Here is a 24696-nt window from a genome sequence, read left to right on the forward strand (position 1 = left end):
GGCAACTCTTTCAGCTCTGCTGCATTGCTAAATCTAAAAATTCTGATTGTGTCAGAATGGCTGCATTCAGTAATCTAAATAATACATCGTTGGATCCAGGATCTCTTTGCCTACAACATGCTGCTCTTTGATGAGGTAGCAAAAGCCTGTTGACAGATTCCTTTTAAGGACAGAAATAAAGAGCATTTTTTACTTTGCTTACAAAATTGTGAATTTTGACACATTTGTGAGAAAAACATCAAGGAATATACCACAAGGCAAGAAAGAAAAGTGACTTAAAAATAAGCAGATGATAAATTATAGCCACCATGCGCACATACAGATTCCATCCTATTCTAAATGGAGACCCATCCAGCCTAAGGCTATGTGCGCACGTTGCGTAGAGTCCATGCTGAAAAATCTGCAGCGATTTGGCAGTGCATGTGCTCTTCAAATTGCTGCAGAAACACTGCATAATGGATGCAGTGTATCTGCAGAATAAATGCTGATTTCATACCTAATATAGGAGTTGAGAGTCCCTGACCCTTAATACAGTCAAGTGCCTCCTCACTTAATACTCTGAAGCGAAGGGTCACCATTAGCTTTTTTTTGTCTTAAAGGAAACCTGTCACCAGATTTTCCCAGTAGAAACTAAAGCCCTCACATTTATCTTCTATATTACCGCCCACAGCGAGGTCGTTCGGGAGGTAAGTACGTGTGACAGGGGTAAACGACTTTGTGCGCCACGGGCAACAAATTGCCCGTGACGCACAAATGACGGGGGCGGGTGTGATCACTCATGTGATCACACGATATATCATCCCGTATGACGCCGCCCTTAGATGTGTTTGGTTTATAGTGCAAAAGCCTCCTAACATGTTCTTTTTAAAGGGAATCTGTCAGCAGGTTTTTGCCCTGTAATCTGAAGACAGCATGCTGCAAGGATCAAAACATAGAATTTATGGATGCCTGTCTTTGCAAAGTCCCATCTGTTGTTTATTTACTATGTTTGCTTAACCCCTTTACAACTGCCGATACGCCTTTTAACGGCAGTAATTAAGGGTACTTCTTCCGATACGCCGCTTTTTAACGGAAAAAAGGGTATAGCGCCCCCCAGAGTAGGAAAATTTCCGGGCTCCACTGCACAGGAGCGCTCTAGTACTGAACGCACGTCCACCAGCGGCGAGGACCTTGGCCTGATACCCTTCCGGTGCTATCGGCAGCATTAACACTTGGCCTTCCATTTAGAGGTACCTATTTCTCATAGAAAGCTTCCCATAAGGCATATGTGACGCCCTGGGCAAGCCAGGGGTCACAGGTCATGACACCACCACACCCTACACCCCAGATAGGTACACCAAAGCTACACAAAAATCCTTGTTGCCTTCCTCCAGGGGCTGATGTCCACACCAGGGGGTGGGCCAGGCGGTTGGCTCCGCCCACTGAGGAGTTCACAGCCCTGGAGGCGGGAAAACTAGGGAGCAGAGATCAGATAGAGTTTGGAGGAGGAAGTGGAAGGAGTGAAGTTAGAGTGAAGTGGTAAAGGAGCAAGTGAGAGGAGTAAAAGTGGAAGAGAAAGTGACAGTTGAGAAAGCCTGAAGTTGGTCCGGGTGTGTGTCCCAGACTGAGAACAGCAAGGTCAGCAGACGGCGGTGACCGTCTGCAGGAGAGGCTGCTTGTAGGTTGCCGAAAGGACCGTGGACGGGTGGTGGCCCGGCGGTACCGGAGCGGTATACGAAGAGAAGCCAGCACCATTGGCAGGGGCCTTTCGGATCCCGGCAAGGCTAGGAGTTGCCGTGAATTTGCCAAATCCGTCAGTGAAGGGGACCTCTGGGTCTCCCAACAACCAAGTCCCGATTGAAGGCAACAGTCCAACCGTTAGAGAGAGACACCGCCACCGCCAAGGCACCAGTTTCTCAGGGCCAGCGCCTGCGGGCAAGAAGGGGCTCCTCCGGCCCATATCCAAGCCGGAAAGTGGGTTACCGGTGGGAACCCATCGCTACCAACATAGAGTTAGGTGCAGGAAAAGGGACCGTCACCGTCAACTACTGGGGAAAAGCAACAGCAGCCGTCCGTGGGAACCGTCTTTCCAGCCGTGTGTTTTACCGAGAACTGTGTCCCCGTCTCAGGCTGAGTGAGTACCACAGTGCCGAGAGGCACAGCGCTGCCCCCGCGTCCCTGCACCCCACCAAGCCCTGCACCAGCCCCGCCATCCCTCATCACCCACCTCATCACTGGGCCCCGGGACAACTACCCCCTACCCACAGAGGGGAGAACCAACAACTTTGCTGCTCCCTGTCACCGCTCCCGGGATCCCCATACAGAGCAGCGGTGGTGTCCACACAATCACCACAACCGTGGGTGGCGTCACGGACAATAAACAATCCCAAAAACCAATCCCTTTTTACTCACGGGTGAGGAGCGCAGCTCGAGTCCCCGGGATCCGGCCCATCGCTCGAGCCACCGAGCAGCAGCAGGCCGCGGCAGCAGCGGCAGCCGGACCCGAGCAGTGGGAGAGCGCGTCGTCCCCTCCTCCGCCCGCGACACATAATCTGTGGAAAACATCCCAGCAATCCTATACAGCTCCTGTGGCAGTGCTATACTAGCAAGGCTGACATACAGCTTGATCCATATTAGACGCCACTTCTGTGTCTCTCCCAGCACTCCAAAGGCTCAGTAACACTAAACAACTTACCAGCGATCCCAACAACGATCCAACCTGATAGGGATCACTGGTAAGTTGCTAGGAGGTTGCTGGTGAGATGTCACACTGCGACGCTCCAGCGATCCCACCAGCAACCTGACCTGGCAGGGATCGCTGGAGCATGGCTACACGAGTTGCTGGTGAGCTCACTAGCAACCAGTGTCCCTGTCCCCAGCCAGCAGCGCCGCGTGGAAGATGCTGCGCTTGGTAACTAAGGTAAATATCGGGTAACCAACCCAATATTTACCTTGGTTACCAGCGCATGCAGCTACACGTGCAGAGAGCAGGGAGCACCACTTAGCGCTTGCTCCCTGCTCTCCTAATTACAGCACACATCGGGTTAATTACCTGATGTGTGCTGCAGCTACATGTGCACAGAGCAGGGAGCAGCGCACACCGCTTAGCGCTGGCTCCCTGCTCTCCTAGTTACAGCACACATCGGGTTAATTACCCGATGTGTACTGCAGCTAAATGTGCACAGAGCAGGGAGCAGCGCACAATGCTTAGCGCTGGCTCCCTGCTCTCCTAGCTACAGTACACATGGGGTTAATTACCGATGTGCACTCTGCTACACGTGCAAGAAGCAGGAGCCGGCACTGACAGTGAGAGCGGAGGAGGCTGGTAATGAAGGTAAATATCGGGTAACCAAGGACAGGGCTTCTTGGTTACCCGATGTTTACTGTGGTTACCAGCCTCCGCAGAAGCCGGCTCCTGCTGCCTGCACATTTAGTTGTTGCTGGCTCGCTGTCACACACAGCGATCTGTGCTTCACAGCGGGACATCAACAACTAAAAAATGGCCCAGGACATTCAGCAACAACCAACGACCTCACAGCAGGGGCCAGGTTGTTGCTGGATGTCACACACAGCAACATCACTAGCAACATCGCTGTTACGTCACAAAAGTTGTTCATTAGCAGCGATGTTGCTAGCGATGTTGCTTAGTGTGACGGGGCCTCTAGGCTGAGTAGCTATAGCACCTGATAGGTGCCTTTTGATTCTTGTTACCCTATAACGTTTTCTAAGCAACAGTGATACGCACAACAATATAAAGTGCCTTACATTGTCCGGTCCTCTTGTTTGATGTACCTATCACGACTGTATGTGTTCTCGATAAGTCCAATCTTCCGAAGGCTCAGGCCGAAACGTCAAATTCGCTACCTATTTTGGACAGAAACATGTATGCCAATTAAAAAAAATTTTAATCAAATTACGGACCAATAAAGTGTTTTTTCATTACTATTCATTGTGACTTTCTGACTCAGTGTGGGAGTTTTAGTGTGCCGAGGTTATCCTCTACTGCTGCAAGGATTAAAACATAGAATTTATGGATGCCTGTCTTGCCAAAGTCCCATCTGTTGTTTATTTACTATGTTTGCTTAACCCCTTTACAACTGCCGATACGCCTTTTAACGGCAGTAATTAAGGGTATTTCTTCCGATCCGTTGCTTTTTAACGGCGGTCGGAAAAAAGGGTATAGCGCCCCCCAGAGTAGGAAAATTTCCGGGCTCTCAGCTACCGGGGGTAGCTGAGACCCTGGAGATCACGGTTCGGGACGTTTTTTTCATTTACAGGTACGGCGATCGCCGTTATTAACCGAATAATAGTGATCATATACCGTCAAAATGAAATGCCGGTTTTTAATGGTTTCTCTCACATTTGAGGTGATCGAACAGATCAGGGTTAGGATCAGTCTTAGGGTTAAAAAAAAATCTAAAAAAAATGTAAAAAAAATCTAAAGAAAAAAATCTAAAAAAAAAATAGTAGTAGTATTTTGTTTTTTGTTAGGCAGTGAAAAATAATGCCGCTGAGCATACATACAAGCTTCTTGCCCCCGGCAGTTCAGGCTCGGATACAGTCTGCCTCTGAAATTGAGCGATTTTCAGAGAGTGACGACTCGGCTTCCTCCTCGGGATCCCACAGCCTGATGGTAGTGGAGTAGGTCGTCACTGCTGAAAGGTCAGAGGCAGGCCCAAGTAGTGGCCTTCCCCTCCCACTATGGTATCCTGACCCGTCCTTTTCCCCTTAAATTCCTCCATTTTTAGCACCCCCGGTATAAATGTAAATGTTACAAATTTTACCCCATTAGATTTTTTCGACTTTTTTGTTACCCCAGAAGTCCTCCAATTATTTGCCCACCAAACCAATTTATATGCCCGTCAACATATATCCCAAAATCCTACCTCCATCCATTCCCGCTCCTGGATCCCCACAAATGTCCCCGAACTAAAAAAGGCATTATCTTTAATATGGGGTTAATGAAAAAACCTACTCTCCGCTCCTACTGGGCAACAAAAACAGTCCACAGCACCCCTGTGTTTGCAGCCATCATGACCCAATCCCAATATGAGACCCTTTTAAGATCCCTTCATTTTAACAATAATTCCCAAGCCCCCCAAAGAAATGACCCAAACTATGACCGACTTTATAAATTGAGACGCCTAATATCCCTTCTAAAAGCTTCCTTCCTAAATTTGTATACCCCTGACAAAAATGTTTCCATAGACGAGTCCCTAATGAGCTACAAGGGCCATCTTTCTTTCCGCCAATTTATCCCCTCCAAGCGTGCCAAACATGGTATAAAACTATATAAAATATGCGAAAGCACAACCGGGTACACGTGTACCTTTCTCATTTACGAGGGGAGGGACCGCCAAATCAACCCCCCAAACTGCCCCCAGACAATTGGCATCCTAGGAAAAAATTGTCTGGGAGCTAATAACCCCCTTCCTTGAGAAAGGCTATCATGTGTATACCGATAATTATTACACCAGTGTCCCCCTTTATAAATCTCTCCACGCTGCAAACACAGGGGCCTGTTGAACAATCAGAAAAAACAGAGTTGGTCTACCGTCACAGTTGGTTTCCAGACATCTGGAGAAGGGTGCGTCCTGCTCACTGGCAAGTGCCCATCTTCTTGCCATGAAATGGAAAGACAACAAGGACATATTCATGCTCACCACATTGCATGCGGACACCACTGTGACGGTCAGAGACAGGGGCGCCACCAGGGACAAACAGAAGCCGCTCTGTGTCGCAGACTACAAAAAGGTCATGGGAGGTGTAGATCTGTCTGACCAGGTGCTTCAGCCTTATCTAGTGAAGCGGAAAACCAGGACCTGGTACAAAAAGGTAGCAATCTATCTCTTACAGGTTGCTACCTATAATAGCTTCATCCTTTATAAAAAGTCTCAAGGACCACTCTCTTTCCTCCAATACCAGGAGAAAATTATTGAGAGCCTCCTCTTTGACTCGGAGGCACAGGAGGCAGCCTTCGAGTCAGAGGATGTCTGGAGACTGTCCGAGCGTCATTTTATTCGCCCCATCCCTTCCACTCCCACCCAAAGGTATCCCCAAAAAAGATGCCGTGTTTGTAGAAAGCATGGCACAAGGAGCGATTCCCGGTACTACTGCCCCATGTGCCCCTCCCAACCAGGCCTTTGTATCACCCCCTGTTTCGAAACCTACCACACATCCCACAATTATTAATTGGCATAAATAAATTACACCAAACTGTGTGGTAGCAGCTTTTTTAATTTTGCAAATACTTTACTTTTATATTTCTGTTTTAGTGGGCCCCAGTAATTTTTTTTCTTGGACTAGTAATAAAGAGAAAATTTTCAGCAGTAAAACACATTTTACCCCAATTCACGATTAAATGCAGGACTTTAACATCACATACCAAACAATTATTCAGACAAATCCCAGTCCACATGCCTACGTTTTTAGACTCCAGAGTGTGGACCCCACTAATGTTCTTGAAAAGTCTGATCATTTAACAACTTTCCAGGACTTCATTACTCAAACATTTTTTTTTACCCATAGTTTAACTCATATTACCACTAGGTCTTGCTACACAAAACCTTTCTTTGCATTTATCTTGGTATTATGGGCATGATCATTTTATTGGAGGATCCCCTAACAATGATGCTGTTCCGTATTCATACACTATGGGCTTTACTGCAGGGTTCTTGCCGAACCACCTGCATCGAACAATACTTTCAGAATTTTGTAACGGATTGGTCATTTTGTGCACATAGTGGTTCCTACCTTGGAGGGCAGGAGCCGGTTATGGTGTACCATGTCCCTTGGCACATTTGTCCCTCATACAGGGATTGATGAAGATAAGAAGACATTGTACGACCAGTTATTTGGAAGATAAACCTGTCATTCTAGCCCTGCTGGTGTTCTGTCATCTTTGGCACACACTCAGGTTTGCCATATAGTGGCTGCTTACTCCTCCACAATTGAACATTTTGCCCTTCCATCCAATAAAGTTTATTCTTCCTGCTACAACTGTTTTGTTAGCAAGAACAAGTTTTAATAATCAGTAAATGTGGTTTTTAGGGACATGCTGCCCTTTGTGAGTAATAATTCCTGGAAGGATTTTCTTGTTTGGTAGCACAATGTCTCTGTAAGCTTTGAATAGGTTCTGGGATTCCATCAGTTTTAACCTGAAGACCAAATGGTGCACCATTAATAGGTATCAACTGCATAAAAATGGTGTCAAACTACTCCCTACCTCCGTAAACAAATACATTACAGGGTATAACTTACAAAGACATTTATGGGGTTTTTCTGTTGTTCTTGAAACCCAAAAGTTCTGCAAATATGAGAATATATTCCAAATTCAGCCAAATTTGCTTTCCAAAATTCAAATATTGCTCCTTTCATTCCAAGCCCTCCCATTTGCCCGTACAGAGGTTTCTCACCACAAGTGTGGTATCACCGTGCTCATAAGAAAGTGGGTAATAAAGTGTGAGGTCCAATTTTTGGAATAACCTCTTGAAAAAATGAGAAAATTGATGCCAAAGCAACATTTTTGTTAAAAAAATGTTAATTTTCAATATGACAACCTAATGTTATCAAATTCTGTGAAGTATCTGTTAGTCCAAAATGCTCACTATACCCCTAGATAGAAGCCTTATGGGGTCTAGTTTCTGAAATGGGGTCACTTGAAGGGGGTGTCTGCTGTTTAGGTACCTTAAGGGACCTGTAAATGCAAATGTTACCAGCGCGCTCATAAGAAAGTGTGTAACAAAGTGTGAGGTCCAATGTTTGGTGTTACTTCTTGAAAAAGTAAGAAAATTAGTGCTAAAGCAACATTTTTAGGTAAAATGTTAATTTTTTATTTTTTCATTCCACATTGCTTTAGTTCCTGTGAGGCACCTGAAGGGTTAATAAACTTATTTGATGTGACTTTAAGTATCTTGAGGGGTGCAGATTTTACTATGGTGTCACTTTTGGGTATTTTCTGTCACCTAGGCCTCTCAAAGTCACTTAAAATGAGATGTGGTCCCTAAAAAAATGGTTTTGTAAATTTTGTTGAAAAAATGAGAAATTGCTGATGAACTTTGAACCCTTCTAACTTTCTAACCCCAAAAAAATTTGTTTAAAAAATTGTGATGATGTAAAGTAGACATGTGGGAAATGTTATTTATTAGCTATTTTGTGTGACATAATTCTCTGGTTTATGGGCATAAAAATTAAAAGTTTGAAAATTGCTAAATTTTAAAATTTTTTTGTCAAATTTCTGATTTTTTGACAAGTAAAAGCAAAAAATATCATCCTAAATTTACCTCTATCATGAAGCCCAATATGTCACGAAAAAACAATGTCAGAATCACCGGGATACGTTGAAGCGTTCCAGAGTTATAACCTCATAAAGTGACACTGGTCAGAATTATAAAAAATGGCCTGGGAATTCAGTACAAAACTGGCTTTGTACTTAAGGGTTTAAGCAGCAGGACCGTTATAATTGTTTGACTACAATGTCTCACGGCAGTCCAACACACTACCTCCTTTGATTGGCACCTCACTGTCAATGTAGAGTGTCTATAGCGAGAATGGTGTGAGCAGGGGCAGCTTTTTCAGCTCTGCTGCATTGCTAAATCTAAAAATTCTGATTGTGTCAGAATTAGAGATGAGCGAACCGGTCGCGGTTCTGCTCGAGGTCGGTTCGTCGAACGGAGCTCCCGTTCGAGTTCGGTTCGTCGAACGTTCGACGAACCGAACTCGAACTGCATAGGAAACAATGGCAGGCAATCACAAACACATAATAACACCTAGAAAACACCCTCAAAGGTGTCCAAAAGGTGATAAACAGCTCACAACACAACACAAACACATGGAAAAGTGACAAGGACATATACTCATGCGAAAACAAAAGAGCTGGACAAGGAAAAAGAGGAGGAGACACAGATATATGAGTATATGCAAGGAAACGTCGATGCCATTACTGTGCAACTTGAGCCCTGCTCATTTTAGGCTTCCAATCTGGATAAATTGCCTGAGCTTGCCACGTACGCCTTGGGGATCTTGTCGTGTCCTGCAGCCAGCGTTCTCTCGGAACCTGTCTTCAGTGCTGCTGGGGGTCTGCTGGCAGATAAGCACACGTGTCTGTCCATTGACAATGTGGACATGGCTCTCAGAGGACTTTTCTTCCCCTGGGTCATCCAGGGGAGGTGAAAGGCACGCGTATTTTTGAGAGTGCTTCATGCAAAGCATCTTTTTCTTTTTCAAAAGGGGGGTCAACTGATGCCAGTCAAGTTGGGTGTGTGTGGCCCAATTAGTGGCAACGAGGGAGACTGTGGTTGGAGTCCCCTCGCTTTTGAAAAAAGAACCAAGATGAACAAGTCATGGCTCTCAGAGGACTTTTCTTCCCCTGGGTCATCCAGGGGACGGGAAAGGCACGCGTATTTTTGAGAGTGCTTCAAGCCAAGCATCTTTTTCTTTTTCAAAAGGGGGGTCAAGTGATGCCAGTCAAGTGGGATGTGTGTGGCCCAATTAGTGGCAACGAGGGAGACTGTGGTTGGAGTCCCCTCGCTGTGTTTTACATGATTTTCGAAGGGCATGACATGCCTAAGAGGTTCAGTTTCATCATCTGCAACTTGTTGGCAACAGAAAGGCTGCCTTTACACCCTTTTGAGACCGAGGATTTTCGAGACCTTATGCCCATTGCAGTGCCCCAAGAGCCGATGGCCAGTCGTCACTCCTTCTCCAAGAAAGGCGTGCCCGCGCTACCACAGCAGGTCGCACACAACCTCACCGATTCCTTGAGAAACTCTGTGTGTGACAGGGTGCATTTCACCACAGATACTTGGACCAGTAAGCATGGACAGGAGAGTTACATGTTGCTGACTGGGCACTGGGTAACTATGGTGAGAGATGGAGAAGGGTTTGCTGTACAAGTCTTGCCGTCCCCACGACTTGTGTGTCAATCCTTTCTCTGTATGTACAAGTTCCTCCACTGCTTCTGCCTCCTTAACCTCGTGTGGGTCCTCCACCTCGGCCCAAACCCTGTGTGGTCAGGCCACTCTTCCTTGTAACTGCGCCCAAGGAATCCCACACACTTCCTTACTATGCTGGCAGCAGAGCTCAAGGCCATCAGGCGGTCAAATATTTACTTTGAAATGTAGGGGAAATGTGAGACACCGCTGAGAAATTGTGGACGGTTAGCTCTGGAGAGTGAGACCGAGTTTCATCAATGGTTGTCTACACTCAACCAGCAGTCAAGGGAGGTCGGGTGCGACAATGATGCAAACCAGTCTGCGACCCTTCTTCAGGGCAATGTGACACACGTGCCTTGTATGGCTCACGTGTTGAACCTGGTTGTCCAGCAATTTTTAAAACACTATCCCGGTCTACATGGCCTTCTGCAGAGGGCACAGTGTAACGCCTGCCTGGATCGACACACTCAGATGGGCTGTAAAGGATAGGCTAGAGGCAAGCCACTCACCAAGCTGGACACCCAGAACCCTATAACCCTTTAACCCCTATACAGTGATTTGGAATTACACAGGGCCCAAGTTGATCAATACCTGTGGAAGGCTGCAGTTCCAGAGAATAGTAGTCATACAGGGTCAAAAACATTAATTGAGGAAGAGGAACAGAATGGGATGGCCAGGACTTAATCAGAAAACAAGCAGAGGTGAAATGTGGATCGGCCAACGAGGTACATAAACAGCAAGCAGGAAAAGTAGTCACAGGTAACAAGCACACAAACTCATAAAACTGAACTGGGGGTAACAGTAACAAGAGGTTCATAGCTTTGTCTGGCAGTGGTCTGCAGACAGGAGGGGCCTAAAAAAGGGTGTGGTGTCTTCCTATTGGTGGTAGCTGAATGATGGTACTTCATCTGTGAGATACCCACCACCTACATTCAGCGTGTGGTTCTGTATCTGTCAAGGTAACGCAACCCAGTGGGTGACCATAACCTGCGTCCACCTGCGCCGCAGGCATCGACTCCTTTCCCATCATCAGCACTATGCACGAAAGGAACACGTTGTCACCTGGCGACCGGAGTACAAATTGATTGAGTGGACTACGTTGGTGACTTAACAGCCGTGTGCGGCAATGATGCAAACCTGTCTGCGGCCCTTCGGCAGGGCAATGTGACACACGTGCCTTGTATGGCTCACGTGTTGAATCTGATTCTCCAGCAATTTTTAAAATACCATCCCGGCCTACATGGCCTTGTGCAGCGGGCACGCTGCTATGTGCTCACTTTCATCCTTCGCACCCAGCAGCTCAACAACTTTCATCGCTCCTGAAGTCTTAGGGTCTGGCGGTTAAACGCCGGAAATGCCATGTTCCGACATGCAGGAATTGGAATCTGCACATGTTGCAGCGTGTGTGGCAGCACCGCAGAGCCCTGCTGAAATACGGTATGACGTATACCCTGGGCTAACTTGATCCCGAGGTGGTGCAGATCACGCTGCTGGAGTGGTGTCAGATCAAGGACCTATGCACCCTTCTACACAGTTTACAAATGTCGACGAAGATGCCATTCTCAGCGTGACAATTCTGGTCATCTACATGATGGAGCACACTGTAAGCATTATTCGGAGTCAGGTGTTGGTCCAAGAGGAAGGGGAGGAAGTACAGGAGGAGTCATATGCAGAAGGGATAATAAGATCTACAAGGTCCATATGGTGAGCGGCACCTAGGCGGCAGTCATGGTGGGGGATAGGGATTTACAAGGGCGCATAGTATCAGCAAAAATTGTTGAGGAAGGTGCAAGAGCCCATGAAGAAATGGAGGACGAACTTGCGATGGGCATGGAAGACTCAGCTGATGAGTGAGAGCTTGCTCACATTTCGGTTGTGCAAGGTTGGGGGGAGAGGGCAGAGGAAGGAGGCACGATTCTCACCTCTCTGCCACCAACACACCAAGCACTTGGTCCTCCTGGATGCACAAGACACATGAGCGCCTTCTTGCTGCACTACCTACAACATGACCCTCGGATTGTACGAATTCGAAGTAATGCTAACTACTGGGTTGCCACACTGTTAGATCCCCGGTACAAGACAAAATTTGGCGAAATAATTCCTGCCATAGAAAGGGACGCACGTATACAGGAGTATCTGCAGAAGGTGGTACGGATTCTTAGATTTGCTTTTCCAGTAAACACCAGTGCTGCACAGAGTGAATCTCAATGCTTTGTCATGGATAGGAGGAAATGGTCTTTTACTTGTCCACATCTGAGGGACCGAGGGCTGGCTGCTGGGCTGAGATGGCATTGAGTACGGTGTCCCTGCAGAGTTGCACTTTTGGTCATATACAAAATGAGTTGAAAAAGGACAGATGCTGGTGGAAAGGGGAACAGGTGTGTTGGAAAGGGGAAAAAAGTTTTTGTCCGTGGGTTTGGTGGTTAAGCAAAAGTAACATTTGCTGAAGAAACACCATCTGTTACGGTGGGACTGGCAGATTTGGATAAGGTGGTATATACTATGTTACCGCTATATAACGAAAATTAATAAGAAAAGAAAGAGAAAGGTATATATCCCCATCAGCAGTCAGTGTCCACCGTGCTCCCAGATGGAAAAGGAGAGGTTTGCAACTGGAAGGTTAGGTGGAGGATACAGAGCTGTGTGGCTATGAAACTAATAGTAGCCTGAACCGAGTTAGACGCCACTCGGATCTGGAGACTGGGTGCCCTGTTAGCGTCACAGGGTCCACACGCCCACCCAGCACAGGAATTCCTTGTTAACATCACAGGGGCCATTCAGTACGCTGACCGTGTGCATTGGGGCCACACCTGTGGACAGCAGGCGCATCAGCAGCAGCAGGCCTGTTAATGCCACTGGGCTGCACAAGCAGGACTTGTAGGACAGGAGCTGGTCTTAACCGTTCTACGTTACCAACTGTGGTGGCGGCCTGCATCGACGCCCTATCCCTGCCTACCTCTGGCCTAAAGCCGCAATGGGTTCAACACATGGAGGTGTGCTCTTTCGGAGCATAATAGAAGACTGCGCACCTCCTTGTTGGCTCCAGCCCGTTTTATAACCTGGGTCCACCCCAAACCAGGGTGGACCACAATGCACCTCCTGGAGACAAAAGCAGAGTGACACGTCATGAGTGGCATAACTAGCATCCTATTTGGAACCACAACTTCAATAATGACCTCATGGCTGCCACGACACAAACACCTCACCAGTCATCGTCTGACCATCAATAATGAGGTGACAAATCATAGGGGCGGGCCTCTGCAAGCCATTTGGGAGTGGCCTGGCCACATTGTCAGGACACCTGATGCCCTGTGGTGTATATGGGCCCCCCACATCAGGGGCAGGGCCAAAGAGTTCATTACCGGACCTAGTCTCTGATGCAGTAAGTGTCTGAGCATGCTCAATAGCATGAAATACAGTCTCTGAAAAAAGACTATCAGCTTTAGCATGGTGTCTAGGCACAAAACAGGACTTAGACCCGGCACGGAATGCAAGTACCTGTGCAAAGAGGCTTTTGGCACTAAGTGTGGGAGCATGCGCTGTATCCCGAAATGAAGACTTAGGGGTACTTTGCACACAGAGATAAATCTGCGGCAGATCTGTGGTTGCAGTGAAATTGTGGACGATCAGTGCCAGGTTTGTGGCTGTGTACAAATGGAACAATATGTCCATGATTTCACTGCAACCACAGATCTGCCAAAGATTTATCTCTGTGTGCAAAGTACCCCTAAGCCTCAGGAATGGCACAGTCAGGCTGAGCATACTCACTAGGCGAAACACTATAGTTAGGCTGCAGCTGGGGTAAATCGGCACACGCATGCGCACTAGCTGCCTCTCCACACCTACACGTGGAGGAGAAATTGCTCTTCGGGTGTGGACTTGGAGATGCTGTCTATGAACACAAGGAAAAGCTAAAGGAAGCATCACTTTCTATCCCTCCGAATAATCAAATGCAGCAAAGAATTCCCTGAGTTTGCTATAAAATTAGCATAGCAAAATGTGCATGAGGGTGTCATGCAGAGGTGCTGCACATAGATTTGCACCAGTGGGGCACTAATGGAGTCCAACAGCCACTTCTTGTATGCCACTAAATGGCAGTATTTTTTGCTATCATTATAGCTTATTAAAAACAGAGCAGGAGGGTGTCATGAAGAGGTGCTGTAAATAGCTTAGTACCTGTGGGGCACAAATGGAGTACAACAGCCACTTTTTGTATGCCACTAAGTTGCAGCAGTTTTTGCTATTATTATAGCTTTTAAAAACAGAGCAGGAGGGTGTCATGCAGAGGTGCTGTAAATAGCTTGGCACCTGTGGGGCACAAATGGAGTACAACAGCCACTTTTTGTATGCCACTAAGTTGCAGCAGTTTTTGCTATTATTATAGCTTTTAAAAACAGAGCAGGAGGGTGTCATGCAGAGGTGCTGCACATAGATTTGCACCAGTGGGGCACTAATGGAGTACAACAGCCACTTCTTGTATGCCACTAAGTTTACTCAATTTTTGGTATTCTAATGTCTTAGTAAGTAACAATGAGTTTGAGTGTGCAATGCAGGCAGAGGTGCTGCAAATATGTTTGCACTAGTGGGACTATACAGAAGTCCAATAGCCACGTTTAGGATGCCACGAAGTTCACTCAGTGTTTGCTAGTATAATGGCTTAGTAACAATGAGTTTGAGTGTGCAATGCAGGCAGACGTGCTGCAAATATCTTTGCACTTGTGGGACGATACAGAAGTCCAACAGCCACGTTTAGGATGCCACTAAGTTCACTCAGTGTTTGCTAGTATAATGGCTTAGTAACAATGAGTTTGAGTGTGCAAAGGGCAGGAGGGTACAGTGGCAGGGTTGTGGGTCTGGGTAGAGGAAAGGAAGCCTGCCTTTCTATCCCTCCTAATGGGGAAATGCAGCGAGGAAATCCCTGACCTTAGCTACACAGACGCTGTCATCTTGTGTAGCTGTTAAACTCTGTTTTCAGGACCTGTCACCTATGGCTCTGACCCTGCCGGTATTAGCCCTTAAAAGGACTGATAGAAAGTGCTATCCCTATGCTGTCCAGCGCTGTGTATGGAGCGTATACAGCTGTATCGGCGATAGGAGCTGCGCCAGTGATGTCTGACACCAAGGACGCAGAAGGCAGATAATGGCATGCTGGAGGAAAATGTCCTGTTTTATAATGCAGGGACATGTGACATGGACATCTTATCACACATGCCGTTGCTTCTCTGGCTAAAAGTCCACTTAGCTGTGTGTGTGTCTGGGATTGGCTAACATGCTGGCCCGCCCCACTACACGCGCGCGCTTAGGGAAGGCATACAAGGAAAAACAAAAAAAAAATGGCGATCGCCATTATCCATACAGCAGTGATCTGAATGCGCTGTTCCCGCACACTATACACTGAAATGTCATAATAGTGTGAGTCACAGAGTGACTTACACTATTACAGCGGAAAGCCAGCTAGTAATTAGCTGTTTTTTTTGCTGCTAGAACCGTTCTCGAACGTATCTAGAACTATCGAGCTTTTGCAAAAAAGTTCGAGTTCTAGTTCGATCTAGAACAGCCCCCAAAATCACTCGAGCCGCGAACTGGAGAACCACGAACCGCGAACCGCGCTCAACTCTAGTCAGAATGGCTGCACTCAGTAATCTAAGTGATACATCGTTGGATTCAGGATCTCTTTGCCTACAACATGCTGCTCTTTGATGAGGTAGCAAAAGCCTGCTGACAGATTCCTTTTAAGGACAGAAATTAAGAGCATTTTTTACTTTGCTTACAAAATTGTGAATTTTGACACATTTGTGAGAAAAACATCAAGGAATATACCACAAGGCAAGAAAGAAAAGTGACTTAAAAAAAGCAAATGATAAATTATAGCCACCATGCGCACATACAGATTCCATCCTATTCTAAATGGAGACCCATCCGGCCTAAGGCTATGTGCGCACGTTGCGTAGCGTCCATGCTGAAAAATCTACAGCGATTTGGCAGTGCATGTGCTCTTCAAATTGCTGCAGAAACACTGCATAATGGATGCGGTGTATGTGCAGAATAAATGCTGATTTCATGCACTCTGGATGCTGCCTCTCCCATAGACAGAGCAGCATCCAAAGCGCTCGAAAGAAGTGACATGTTGCTTTTTTTAATTAGGTATGTTGTCTATATTTATGTTGAAGGAATTAGGCTATGTGCGCACGTTGCGTAATTTCATGCATTTACGCTGCATATTGCACTGCAACGTAAATGCATGCGTCCTGCGTCCAGCAGATTTTCCCAGTATAAACTAAAGCCATCACATTTATCTTTTATATTACCGCAGTTCAGTCACCTATCTAAGCCCCAAACTCCCACTGTATATGCCCAAAAAACATTTTTGGCATGTGGCGTGGTGAGATAAGATGGGCATATATTTTTTTTTTATCAGCACCTCTTCAACCTGGCTTGATTGATGTGGACGTGTCCCATGTGATCCAGAAATCACTGCTAATCTTGTACCCGCACAGTTGAAGTGCTTGCTGGCCTGCGCAAGTGCTCCTTGCTTTGTCCTACTAAGAGCAGAGCAAAGTCCCATAATGCTCTAATAACCCGGAAGTGAAGTCGGTGATGGGGAGGAGCAAAGTGTGTGCGTGTAAGCCTGCTCTTCAGCTGCGCAGGGACAAGATTCCTGGTCATCTGTGGATGATGTAATATACATTATCCACATCAATCAAGCCACGAGGATGGCAGTTGTAGGGATTGTGGAGGTGCCAAAAATGAAAAAAGAAGCTCTTCAGACCGGACTGCGCCATATACCAGAAGTGTATGTATCTCTAACTTTAATGAAAAGTTTAAGTATTGCAATGCTTAAAAATACTACCTGTATAACACTATTGTTTAAGATATTTAATAAAAAACATTTTCACTAATCAAAGTTTTGTATAACCCAATTGTGCTACTTAGAGAATTAAAGAGGGCAGCATCACTGACCGACTTCAGAATATCAATGTGGGAGACAATATCGAAGCCATAAACGATCAGACCATTGTTGGATGTCGCCATTATGAAGTTGCAAAGATGTTGAGGGAACTTCCAAAATCAGAAACGTTTACTCTACGCCTGGTTCAACCAAAAAGGGCTTTTGGTAAGTTATGAATTTTAACATTTTACAGTAATTGGAGGAGTTGTTGACATTTTGAAAAAGTTTCCAGACAAATATTTTATAGAACATTTTTATTGAAAAAGTAAAGTAAGAACAGTAAATGTGCAAAATTAATAAAAGGCACTAAATCCCTTGTGGGTGGGGAGGATGAGTCACAGACACTTCACTATATAGACACTGGCATTAAGAGATTCTACTATGGCTTGGTCTTAATATTCAATCAAGCTATTGACCAGAAAAGAGAAAAGGGACCTCCATCTGCAATCATAATGCAGAACAATCCCTGGCACCATTAATGCAAATTATAGTCAGGTTGATTCTTCAATGTGATTTTAACACCTCTTCAGTTTTTGTACTTTTTTTTGTTAACCTTCCTTCTTCCAAGAGACTGTAACTCTTATTTCTATGGCAGAGGAATTCTGTAAGAGCTTGTTTGTTTTGCTATTTTGATGTAAATATGGTGTGTTGATGTCTTATTATTGCATTTTTGGTGAGGGAGTGATTCTCAGGATCCCGGTGCGCAGGCCGACCCTGGTCACAACTGCTTGTCCCAGTAAACTAAAGGGCACTTTACACGCTGCGACATCGCTAGCGATAGCGTGTCAACAATCAACAATTTTTGATGTTTTTGCAATCGTTGACGGTCGCTCCTTGGTGTCACACGCTGCGATGTCGCTAACGGGGCCGGATGTGCGTCACTAACGACGTGACCCCGACGATATATCGTTAGCGATGTCGCAGCGTGTAAAGCACCTTTAAGTAATACATCAAGGAAATCAAGGTCTTATTTCCTGTATTATGCTACTCTCAGATGAAGTAGCTAAAACCTGTTGACATTTTCCCCTGTAAAATCGCTTGTACAATAAAACTGAAAATGATCCAGTGAGGAAGTGGTATAAATAACCCAGCAATAAAATGGTTAAACATATATATTTACTCCATTTTTTTCCATTTTACTTTGCTTTTTAGTCTCATTGGGGAGCTTGAACTTCTGTACATTTGATCGCTTGCACTGTATGTTGCAATGCCACTGTATTGCAGTATATACTGTGACTATATTAATACCCTATGTCAATGTGTGCAGAATTATTAGGTAACACACTATGAAGAAAAAGACATGGATCGCACATCCCAAAAATACATTGATCTAAAAGCCGCTAGGCAAAATATTAAATAGAACATGAGGTTCTTTTGTTACCATTCTGATCAGATTGTATTAAGCCCACTGCCACGTCACGGCAAACCTCTTGAGTGGGTCCCTAACCTGACCTTTTTGTGTGGCACCGTGCACCGACCACCGCCGTAGCGACAAAGCGCCAGCAGGGCGGGCGACCTGGCGCCTCACAGCACCCATGCTGCAAGGCAAAGCCCCCAAGGCTCCAGGCCGCGCCGCCCCACCGACACCACACCACCACAACAGCAGCCACCACACAGCACCAGCACACAGTGAGAGGAGCTGTGCACTCACCTCCCACTGGCTCCCATATGTGAACTGGGAGCAAAAAGAAGGCTGACCCCTCTTGCAGTTTCCTGCTGATTAAAATCACCTGTGCCAAATGGGGAGAGTGCAGATCCAAGCAAAAAAAAAAAAAAAAAAAAGAGGGGGCGCGGCCTGGAGCCTTGGGGGCTTTGCCTTGCAGCATGGGTGCTGTGAGGCACCAGGTCGCCCGCCCTGCTGGCGCTTTGTCGCTGTGGCGGTGGTCGGTGCACGGTGCCACACAAAAAGGTCAGGTTAGGGACCCACTCAAGAGGTTTGCCGTGACGTGGCAGTGGGCTTAATACAATCTGATCAGAATGGTAACAAAAGAACCTCATGTTCTATTTAATTTTTTGCCTAGCGGCTTTTAGATCATTGTATTTTTGGGATGTGCGATCCATGTCTTTTTCTTCATAGTATGGTATTTATATCAGTCTATCCCCCTCTTTTTTTGCTTGGATCTGCACTCTCCCCATTTGGCACAGGTGATTTTAATCAGCAGGAGACTGCAAGAGGGGTCAGCCTTCTTTTTGCTCCCAGTCCACATATGGGAGCCAGTGGGAGGTGAGTGCACAGCTCCTCTCACTGTGTGCTGGTGCTGTGTGGTGGCTGCTGTTGTGGTGGTGTGGTGTCGGTGAGGCGGCGCGGCCTGGAGCCTTGGGGGCTTTGCCTTGCAGCATGGGTGCTGTGAGGCACCAGGTCGCCCGCCCTGCCGGCGCTTTGTCGCTGTGGCGGTGGTCGGTGCACGGTGCCACACAAAAAGGTCAGGTTAGGGACCCACTCAAGAGGTTTGCCGTGACGTGGCAGTGGGCTTAATACAATCTGATCAGAATGGTAACAAAAGAACCTCATGTTCTATTTAATTTTTTGCCTAGCGGCTTTTAGATCATTGTATTTTTGGGATGTGCGATCCATGTCTTTTTCTTCATAGTATGGTATTTATATCAGTCTATCCCCCTCTTTTTTTGCTTGGATCTGCACTCTCCCCATTTGGCACAGGTGATTTTAATCAGCAGGAGACTGCAAGAGGGGTCAGCCTTCTTTTTGCTCCCAGTCCACATATGGGAGCCAGTGGGAGGTGAGTGCACAGCTCCTCTCACTGTGTGCTGGTGCTGTGTGGTGGCTGCTGTTGTGGTGGTGTGGTGTCGGTGAGGCGGCGCGGCCTGGAGCCTTGGGGGCTTTGCCTTGCAGCATGGGTGCTGTGAGGCACCAGGTCGCCCGCCCTGCCGGCGCTTTGTCGCTGTGGCGGTGGTCGGTGCACGGTGCCACACAAAAAGGTCAGGTTAGGGACCCACTCAAGAGGTTTGCCGTGACGTGGCAGTGGGCTTAATACAATCTGATCAGAATGGTAACAAAAGAACCTCATGTTCTATTTAATTTTTTGCCTAGCGGCTTTTAGATCATTGTATTTTTGGGATGTGCGATCCATGTCTTTTTCTTCATAGTATGAGAATTATTAGGTAGCTTGTTGTAAAAAAATGAGATTCAACTGATTTAAAAGTAAAAAATTTTTAAAAGTCTTACAGAGGTATGCAGCACACTTGACATTGCTAAGATATTGGGGCGTGATCACAGAACTATCAAAAGTTTTGTTGCAAACAGGGTCCCAAAAAACATGTTGGAAAAAAAAAGGCGCACATTAATGGATGAAGATTTGGGAAGAGTCAATTGTGAAGTGACTAAGAACCCATTGTTCTTCAGTGCTGTCATATTCCAGAACTGCAAACTGCCTGTAGAGCCCAGATGTACAAGGTGTTCAGTCCTCAGAGACATGGCCGAGGTAGGGAAAGCTAACAGCTGACCATCTCTGAGCAAGACACAATGTTTGAAGACAAATTTTTCAAATGTTTTATGAACTAATGAGATGAGAGTGACTGCTGATAGACCAGACAGATGGGATGGATCAGCAATAGGCCCAGACCTCCACTTTCACTCAGGTGCCAACAAAATGGAGGTAGAGTATTTCTATGGGTTGGTATTTTGAAATATGAATAGTTGGACCATTTTAGATTGAAGGTGGACTCAACATCAACTCCCAAACTTACTGCCAGTTTTTAGAAAACAATTTCATCAAGCAGTGGTAAAGGCAAAAGTCTACATCTTTTAAGAAAACCATGATTTTTATGCAGGACAATGGTCCATTGCATACATCAAAGTCTCCACTGCTTAGCTAGCCAATAAACGTCTTAAAGATGAAAGAATAACAACATGGCCCCTTTCTCACTGACCAAAACCTTTGTGACAACTTGTGTGTCCCTTTTTAAACTGGAGATTTACCATGAAGGAAAACATTACACCACTCTGAACAGTGTCTGGGAGGTTGTGGTTGGTGCTGCCCAAAAAGTTAATTGTTAGCAGATGAAGAAACTGACAGATTCCATGGATGGAAGGCTCATGAGTGTTATTGAAAAAAAGGTTGGCTATATTTGTAACCTATATTTTTTTAAATGTCAGAACATTATTTTTCTACATTTTGAGTTGTTTGTTTATTATTCTCACTTGCAAAATTATTCTGCACACAAACAATTATACACACATAGTTTCAGAAGAAAGAAAAAAACATACTTTTACTTTCTTAAATATTCAGGTATATTAAAACCACTGCTCTTGTTCAATAATAAAATTAATCTTCAAAAATACTAATTGCATAATAATTGTCTACACATTGTATATAAAAACTTGCATAACGCGTACCAGTCATTTGAAGTAACTTTTCAAAGTAAGCTCTCGTGTGTGTGTGTGTGTGTGTGTGTGTGTGTGTGTGTGTGTGTGTGTGTAAATGTGGCCTTTATATAAACTCATAAAGTCCCACGGCTTCTAGTACCACCTATATGCCGATGACACTCAGATCTACTTCTCTGGTCCAGATGTCACTTCTCTGCTGTCCAGAATCCCAGAGTGTCTATCGGCTATATCTTCCTTCTTTTCCTCTCACTTCCTAAAGCTCAATGTGGCCAAAACTAAACTGATCATCTTTCCTCCATCTCACCTACACCCTCTACCTGATCTACCTATTACCATAAATAACACCATGCTCTCCCCAGCACACAAAGTTCGGTGCCAGGAGTGAACTTTGACTCTGCCTTGTCCTTCATACCACACATCCAATCCCTGACCACCTCCTGCCGTCAATTCCCAATCTACAAAAATGCTAGTGCATGCCCTCGTAATCTCCCGCCTCGACTACTGCAACATCCTCCTCTGTGGTCTCCCTGCTTACATGCTTGCCCCTCTCCAGTCCATCCTTAATTCTGCTGCCCGAATGATCCACCTCTCTCCTCAATACCACCCTGCTTCTCCTCTCTGCAAATCCATCCACTGGCTCCCAATCTTCGACCGTATCCAATTCAAACTAACTACTAACACTGACCTACAAAGCCATCCATAATCTATCTCCTCCGTATATCTCTGAACTAATTTCTCACTACTCTCCAAAACGCAATCTCCGATCCTCCCAAGATCTCCTTCTCTCCTCCTCTCTCATTCGCTCCTCATGCAACCGACTCAAAGACTTCTCCCGAGCATCCCCAGTCTCCTGGAACTCGCTGCCTCAACATGTCAGACTATCTACTACACTTGCAAACTTCAAACAGAACTTGAAAACTCATTTGTTCAGAGACGCCTATAACCTTCAATGACCTCACTGCTTCACTGCCACTACAGCTGTCGCCCCACCACTGTGCGGAGCTGCCGCCCCACCACCGTGCGGAGCTGCCGCCCCACCACCGTGCAAAGCTGCCGCCCCACCACCATGCGGAGCTGCCGCCCAACCTACACCCCACCTACTGTCTCCTCCCCAAAATCCTATAGAATGTAAGCCCGCAAGGGCAGGGCCCTCTTCCCTCTGTACTAGTCTGTCTATTGTAACTTATATATGTATTCTGTATGTAACCCCCTTCTCATGTATAGCACCATGGAATCAATGGTGCTCTATAAATAAATAATAATAATAATAATATGATGTGTATCCTGCATTTTTCACCAGTTTTGCGCTCTGCAGACTCTGGCTCTAATTTTGAGTTGTCTTTGAATTAGTTGCTATGATGTCTTCTGTGTTTGAGGGCACTATTTGTGGTTTCCTGGCAGTTCTTAATAGGCTTACAAAGACAGGCTTAGTGCTAGCCACACCAAAACCCAGTGGTTGCGCTGTCCTTTACTTTTTAAAGAGCTACTCTGGGGACATAATAAAATCTTCTACTTTCCCTGCCCTCATAATCTATAAAGATGAGATGCACAGTGCTGTTCCATATCCTCTGTAATTCAGTGTGACAGGAGCTGCTCTTTGCTGCTCCCACTCCCTTCTGGGACATTACATCACACATCAGGGAGCATGGCCTGCTCCATGTTGTTGGTAACAGCCAGCTCCCTGATAATATCTACTTCTGTTCTGTCTGGGAGCAGGCTGTGGCCTGCTCAATTCTGTTGGTAACAGCCAGTCCCCTAATAATGGCTGCTTGCTACAGTCTGAGAACAGAGGGCATTGTGGGTGCATGGCTTGCTCAATGATTTTAGTAACAGCCAGTCTGCTGATAATAGTTGCTTCGCTGCAGTCCAAGAACAGAGGGCATTTTGAGTACATAGCTTGCTCCATGCTTTTAGTAACAGCCAGTTCACTGATAATAGTTGCTTCACTGCAGTTTGAGAACAAGAACATGGCAAAATCCCCTATTCTCAAACTGCAAGAAAGCAGCTATTATCAGGGGGCTGGCTGTTACTAACAGCATGGAGCAAAGCATGCGCCCACAATGGCCTCTGTTCTTGGACTGTAGGAATCAGCTGTTATCAGGGAATAGGGAAAGGGAGAATGTTCAGCTCACCTGCCGCCCGAACTGTTTGATCCTCCGGGTGCACGGATCCGCTGGTTGGTCCAAACCAGCATACAATAGACAGCAGAAAACAAAAAGAGGGATCCAGCACAAATTCCTTCTTTAAAATGAAAAGTTTGCTTCTTCCTTTATTAGTACATTAGTACATTAAAAACATATGAAGACTGAAAAATAGAGGCATACATTAACGCATAGGGGTTCTTAATGCGTTTCGGACTTAAAATTAAAAACAACAGAGTCCTTAGTCATAAGCCGAAACGCATTAAGAACCCCTATGCGTTAATGTATGCCTCTATTTTTTGGTCTTCACATGTTCCTAATGTACTAATGTACTAATAAAGGAAGAACAAACTTTTCATTTTAAAGAAGGAATTTGTGCTGGATCCCTCTTTTCGTATTCTGTTATCAGGGAACAGCCTGCTACCTACAATATGGAGAAGCCCACACCCCTGATTGGTGGTATAACGTCCCAGAGGAAAGGGGGAGCAATAATGAGCAGCACCCCTATTCTATACTGTGAGCTGCAGCTGTAAGCATACCCTGGCACTTTGATTGTCAATAATTTTCTCTTAATAGCTGCAATTACAGTAAGGGTACTTTCACACTTGCGTTTTTTTCCTTCACGGCCCAAAGGTATTTGGTTTTGAGGGTGCAGTTGTGCGTTACGGGAAAATAGTGGTACACCCTTCGGTGGTCGGCTTTGAGCGGGTACTACGGTGTGGCCAAGGTTTTAATTTATCTTGGGGTATAATATGAGGGCTCAAAGGCGGTTGTGTGACACAGGGTTTCCTTGAGAACGAAAGGCCCGGACATGGTGTTTGGTAAAGTTTGTGTCTCCTGATGCCCATAGTTGCATATGGAGTCAATCGGGCCAGTGGTGTGGCTGCAATTTTCTGGTGTGCATTGTAGTACAGGGAGCTTGTCGTTGGTCCGGTTTGCGGAGGGAAGCGGACCGTGAATTATGGTTTGGGGGTGTTGTTGGGGACCTTGAGGATCGAAAGTAATGCTTCAATATCTTCACCTCAGTAAGGGATACAGGGCGATGGTTGCGGTGGTTTTGTTTTTGAGGGCGTGTTAATTTTGGTGTGGGGCAACGTTCCGTTAGGCCGGTGGGCCTCGTAGAAATTAAATGGGCCCAATTTCAGATGAAGAAGGTCCGTTAGTGTGGTAGTTGAGTATGTGGGAAGATTTTGGGATTTTCTGGGAAAGGCAGCTTAAGCCTCTGTTGTTGTCAGAGGGTGTGATGGCGGAATAAATCGGTCAGGGGAGACCGGTAGTGATATTTGGCTCTGGGAAAGCTGCAAGGTCGGCTTTAGGGGAAATTTCATGGCTATGGATTGCAGTCGTTTT

General features: G+C 45.9%; 1 protein-coding gene across 1 annotated transcript in view; it reads left to right on the forward strand.

Annotated features, from left to right (window-relative positions):
• The window catches only part of GIPC3 (GIPC PDZ domain containing family member 3), a 388184-nt gene that overhangs the window by 187629 nt on the left and 175859 nt on the right, over positions 1 to 24696 (forward strand). Inside the window, exon 3 of the mRNA XM_075337861.1 lies at positions 16845 to 17025. Coding sequence (XP_075193976.1) covers positions 16845 to 17025 — 181 coding nt within the window. The remainder of the gene's footprint in view (positions 1 to 16844; positions 17026 to 24696) is intronic.

The sequence above is a fragment of the Anomaloglossus baeobatrachus genome, chromosome 1 (assembly GCF_048569485.1).
Source record: "Anomaloglossus baeobatrachus isolate aAnoBae1 chromosome 1, aAnoBae1.hap1, whole genome shotgun sequence".
Classification (NCBI taxonomy): domain Eukaryota; kingdom Metazoa; phylum Chordata; class Amphibia; order Anura; family Aromobatidae; genus Anomaloglossus; species Anomaloglossus baeobatrachus.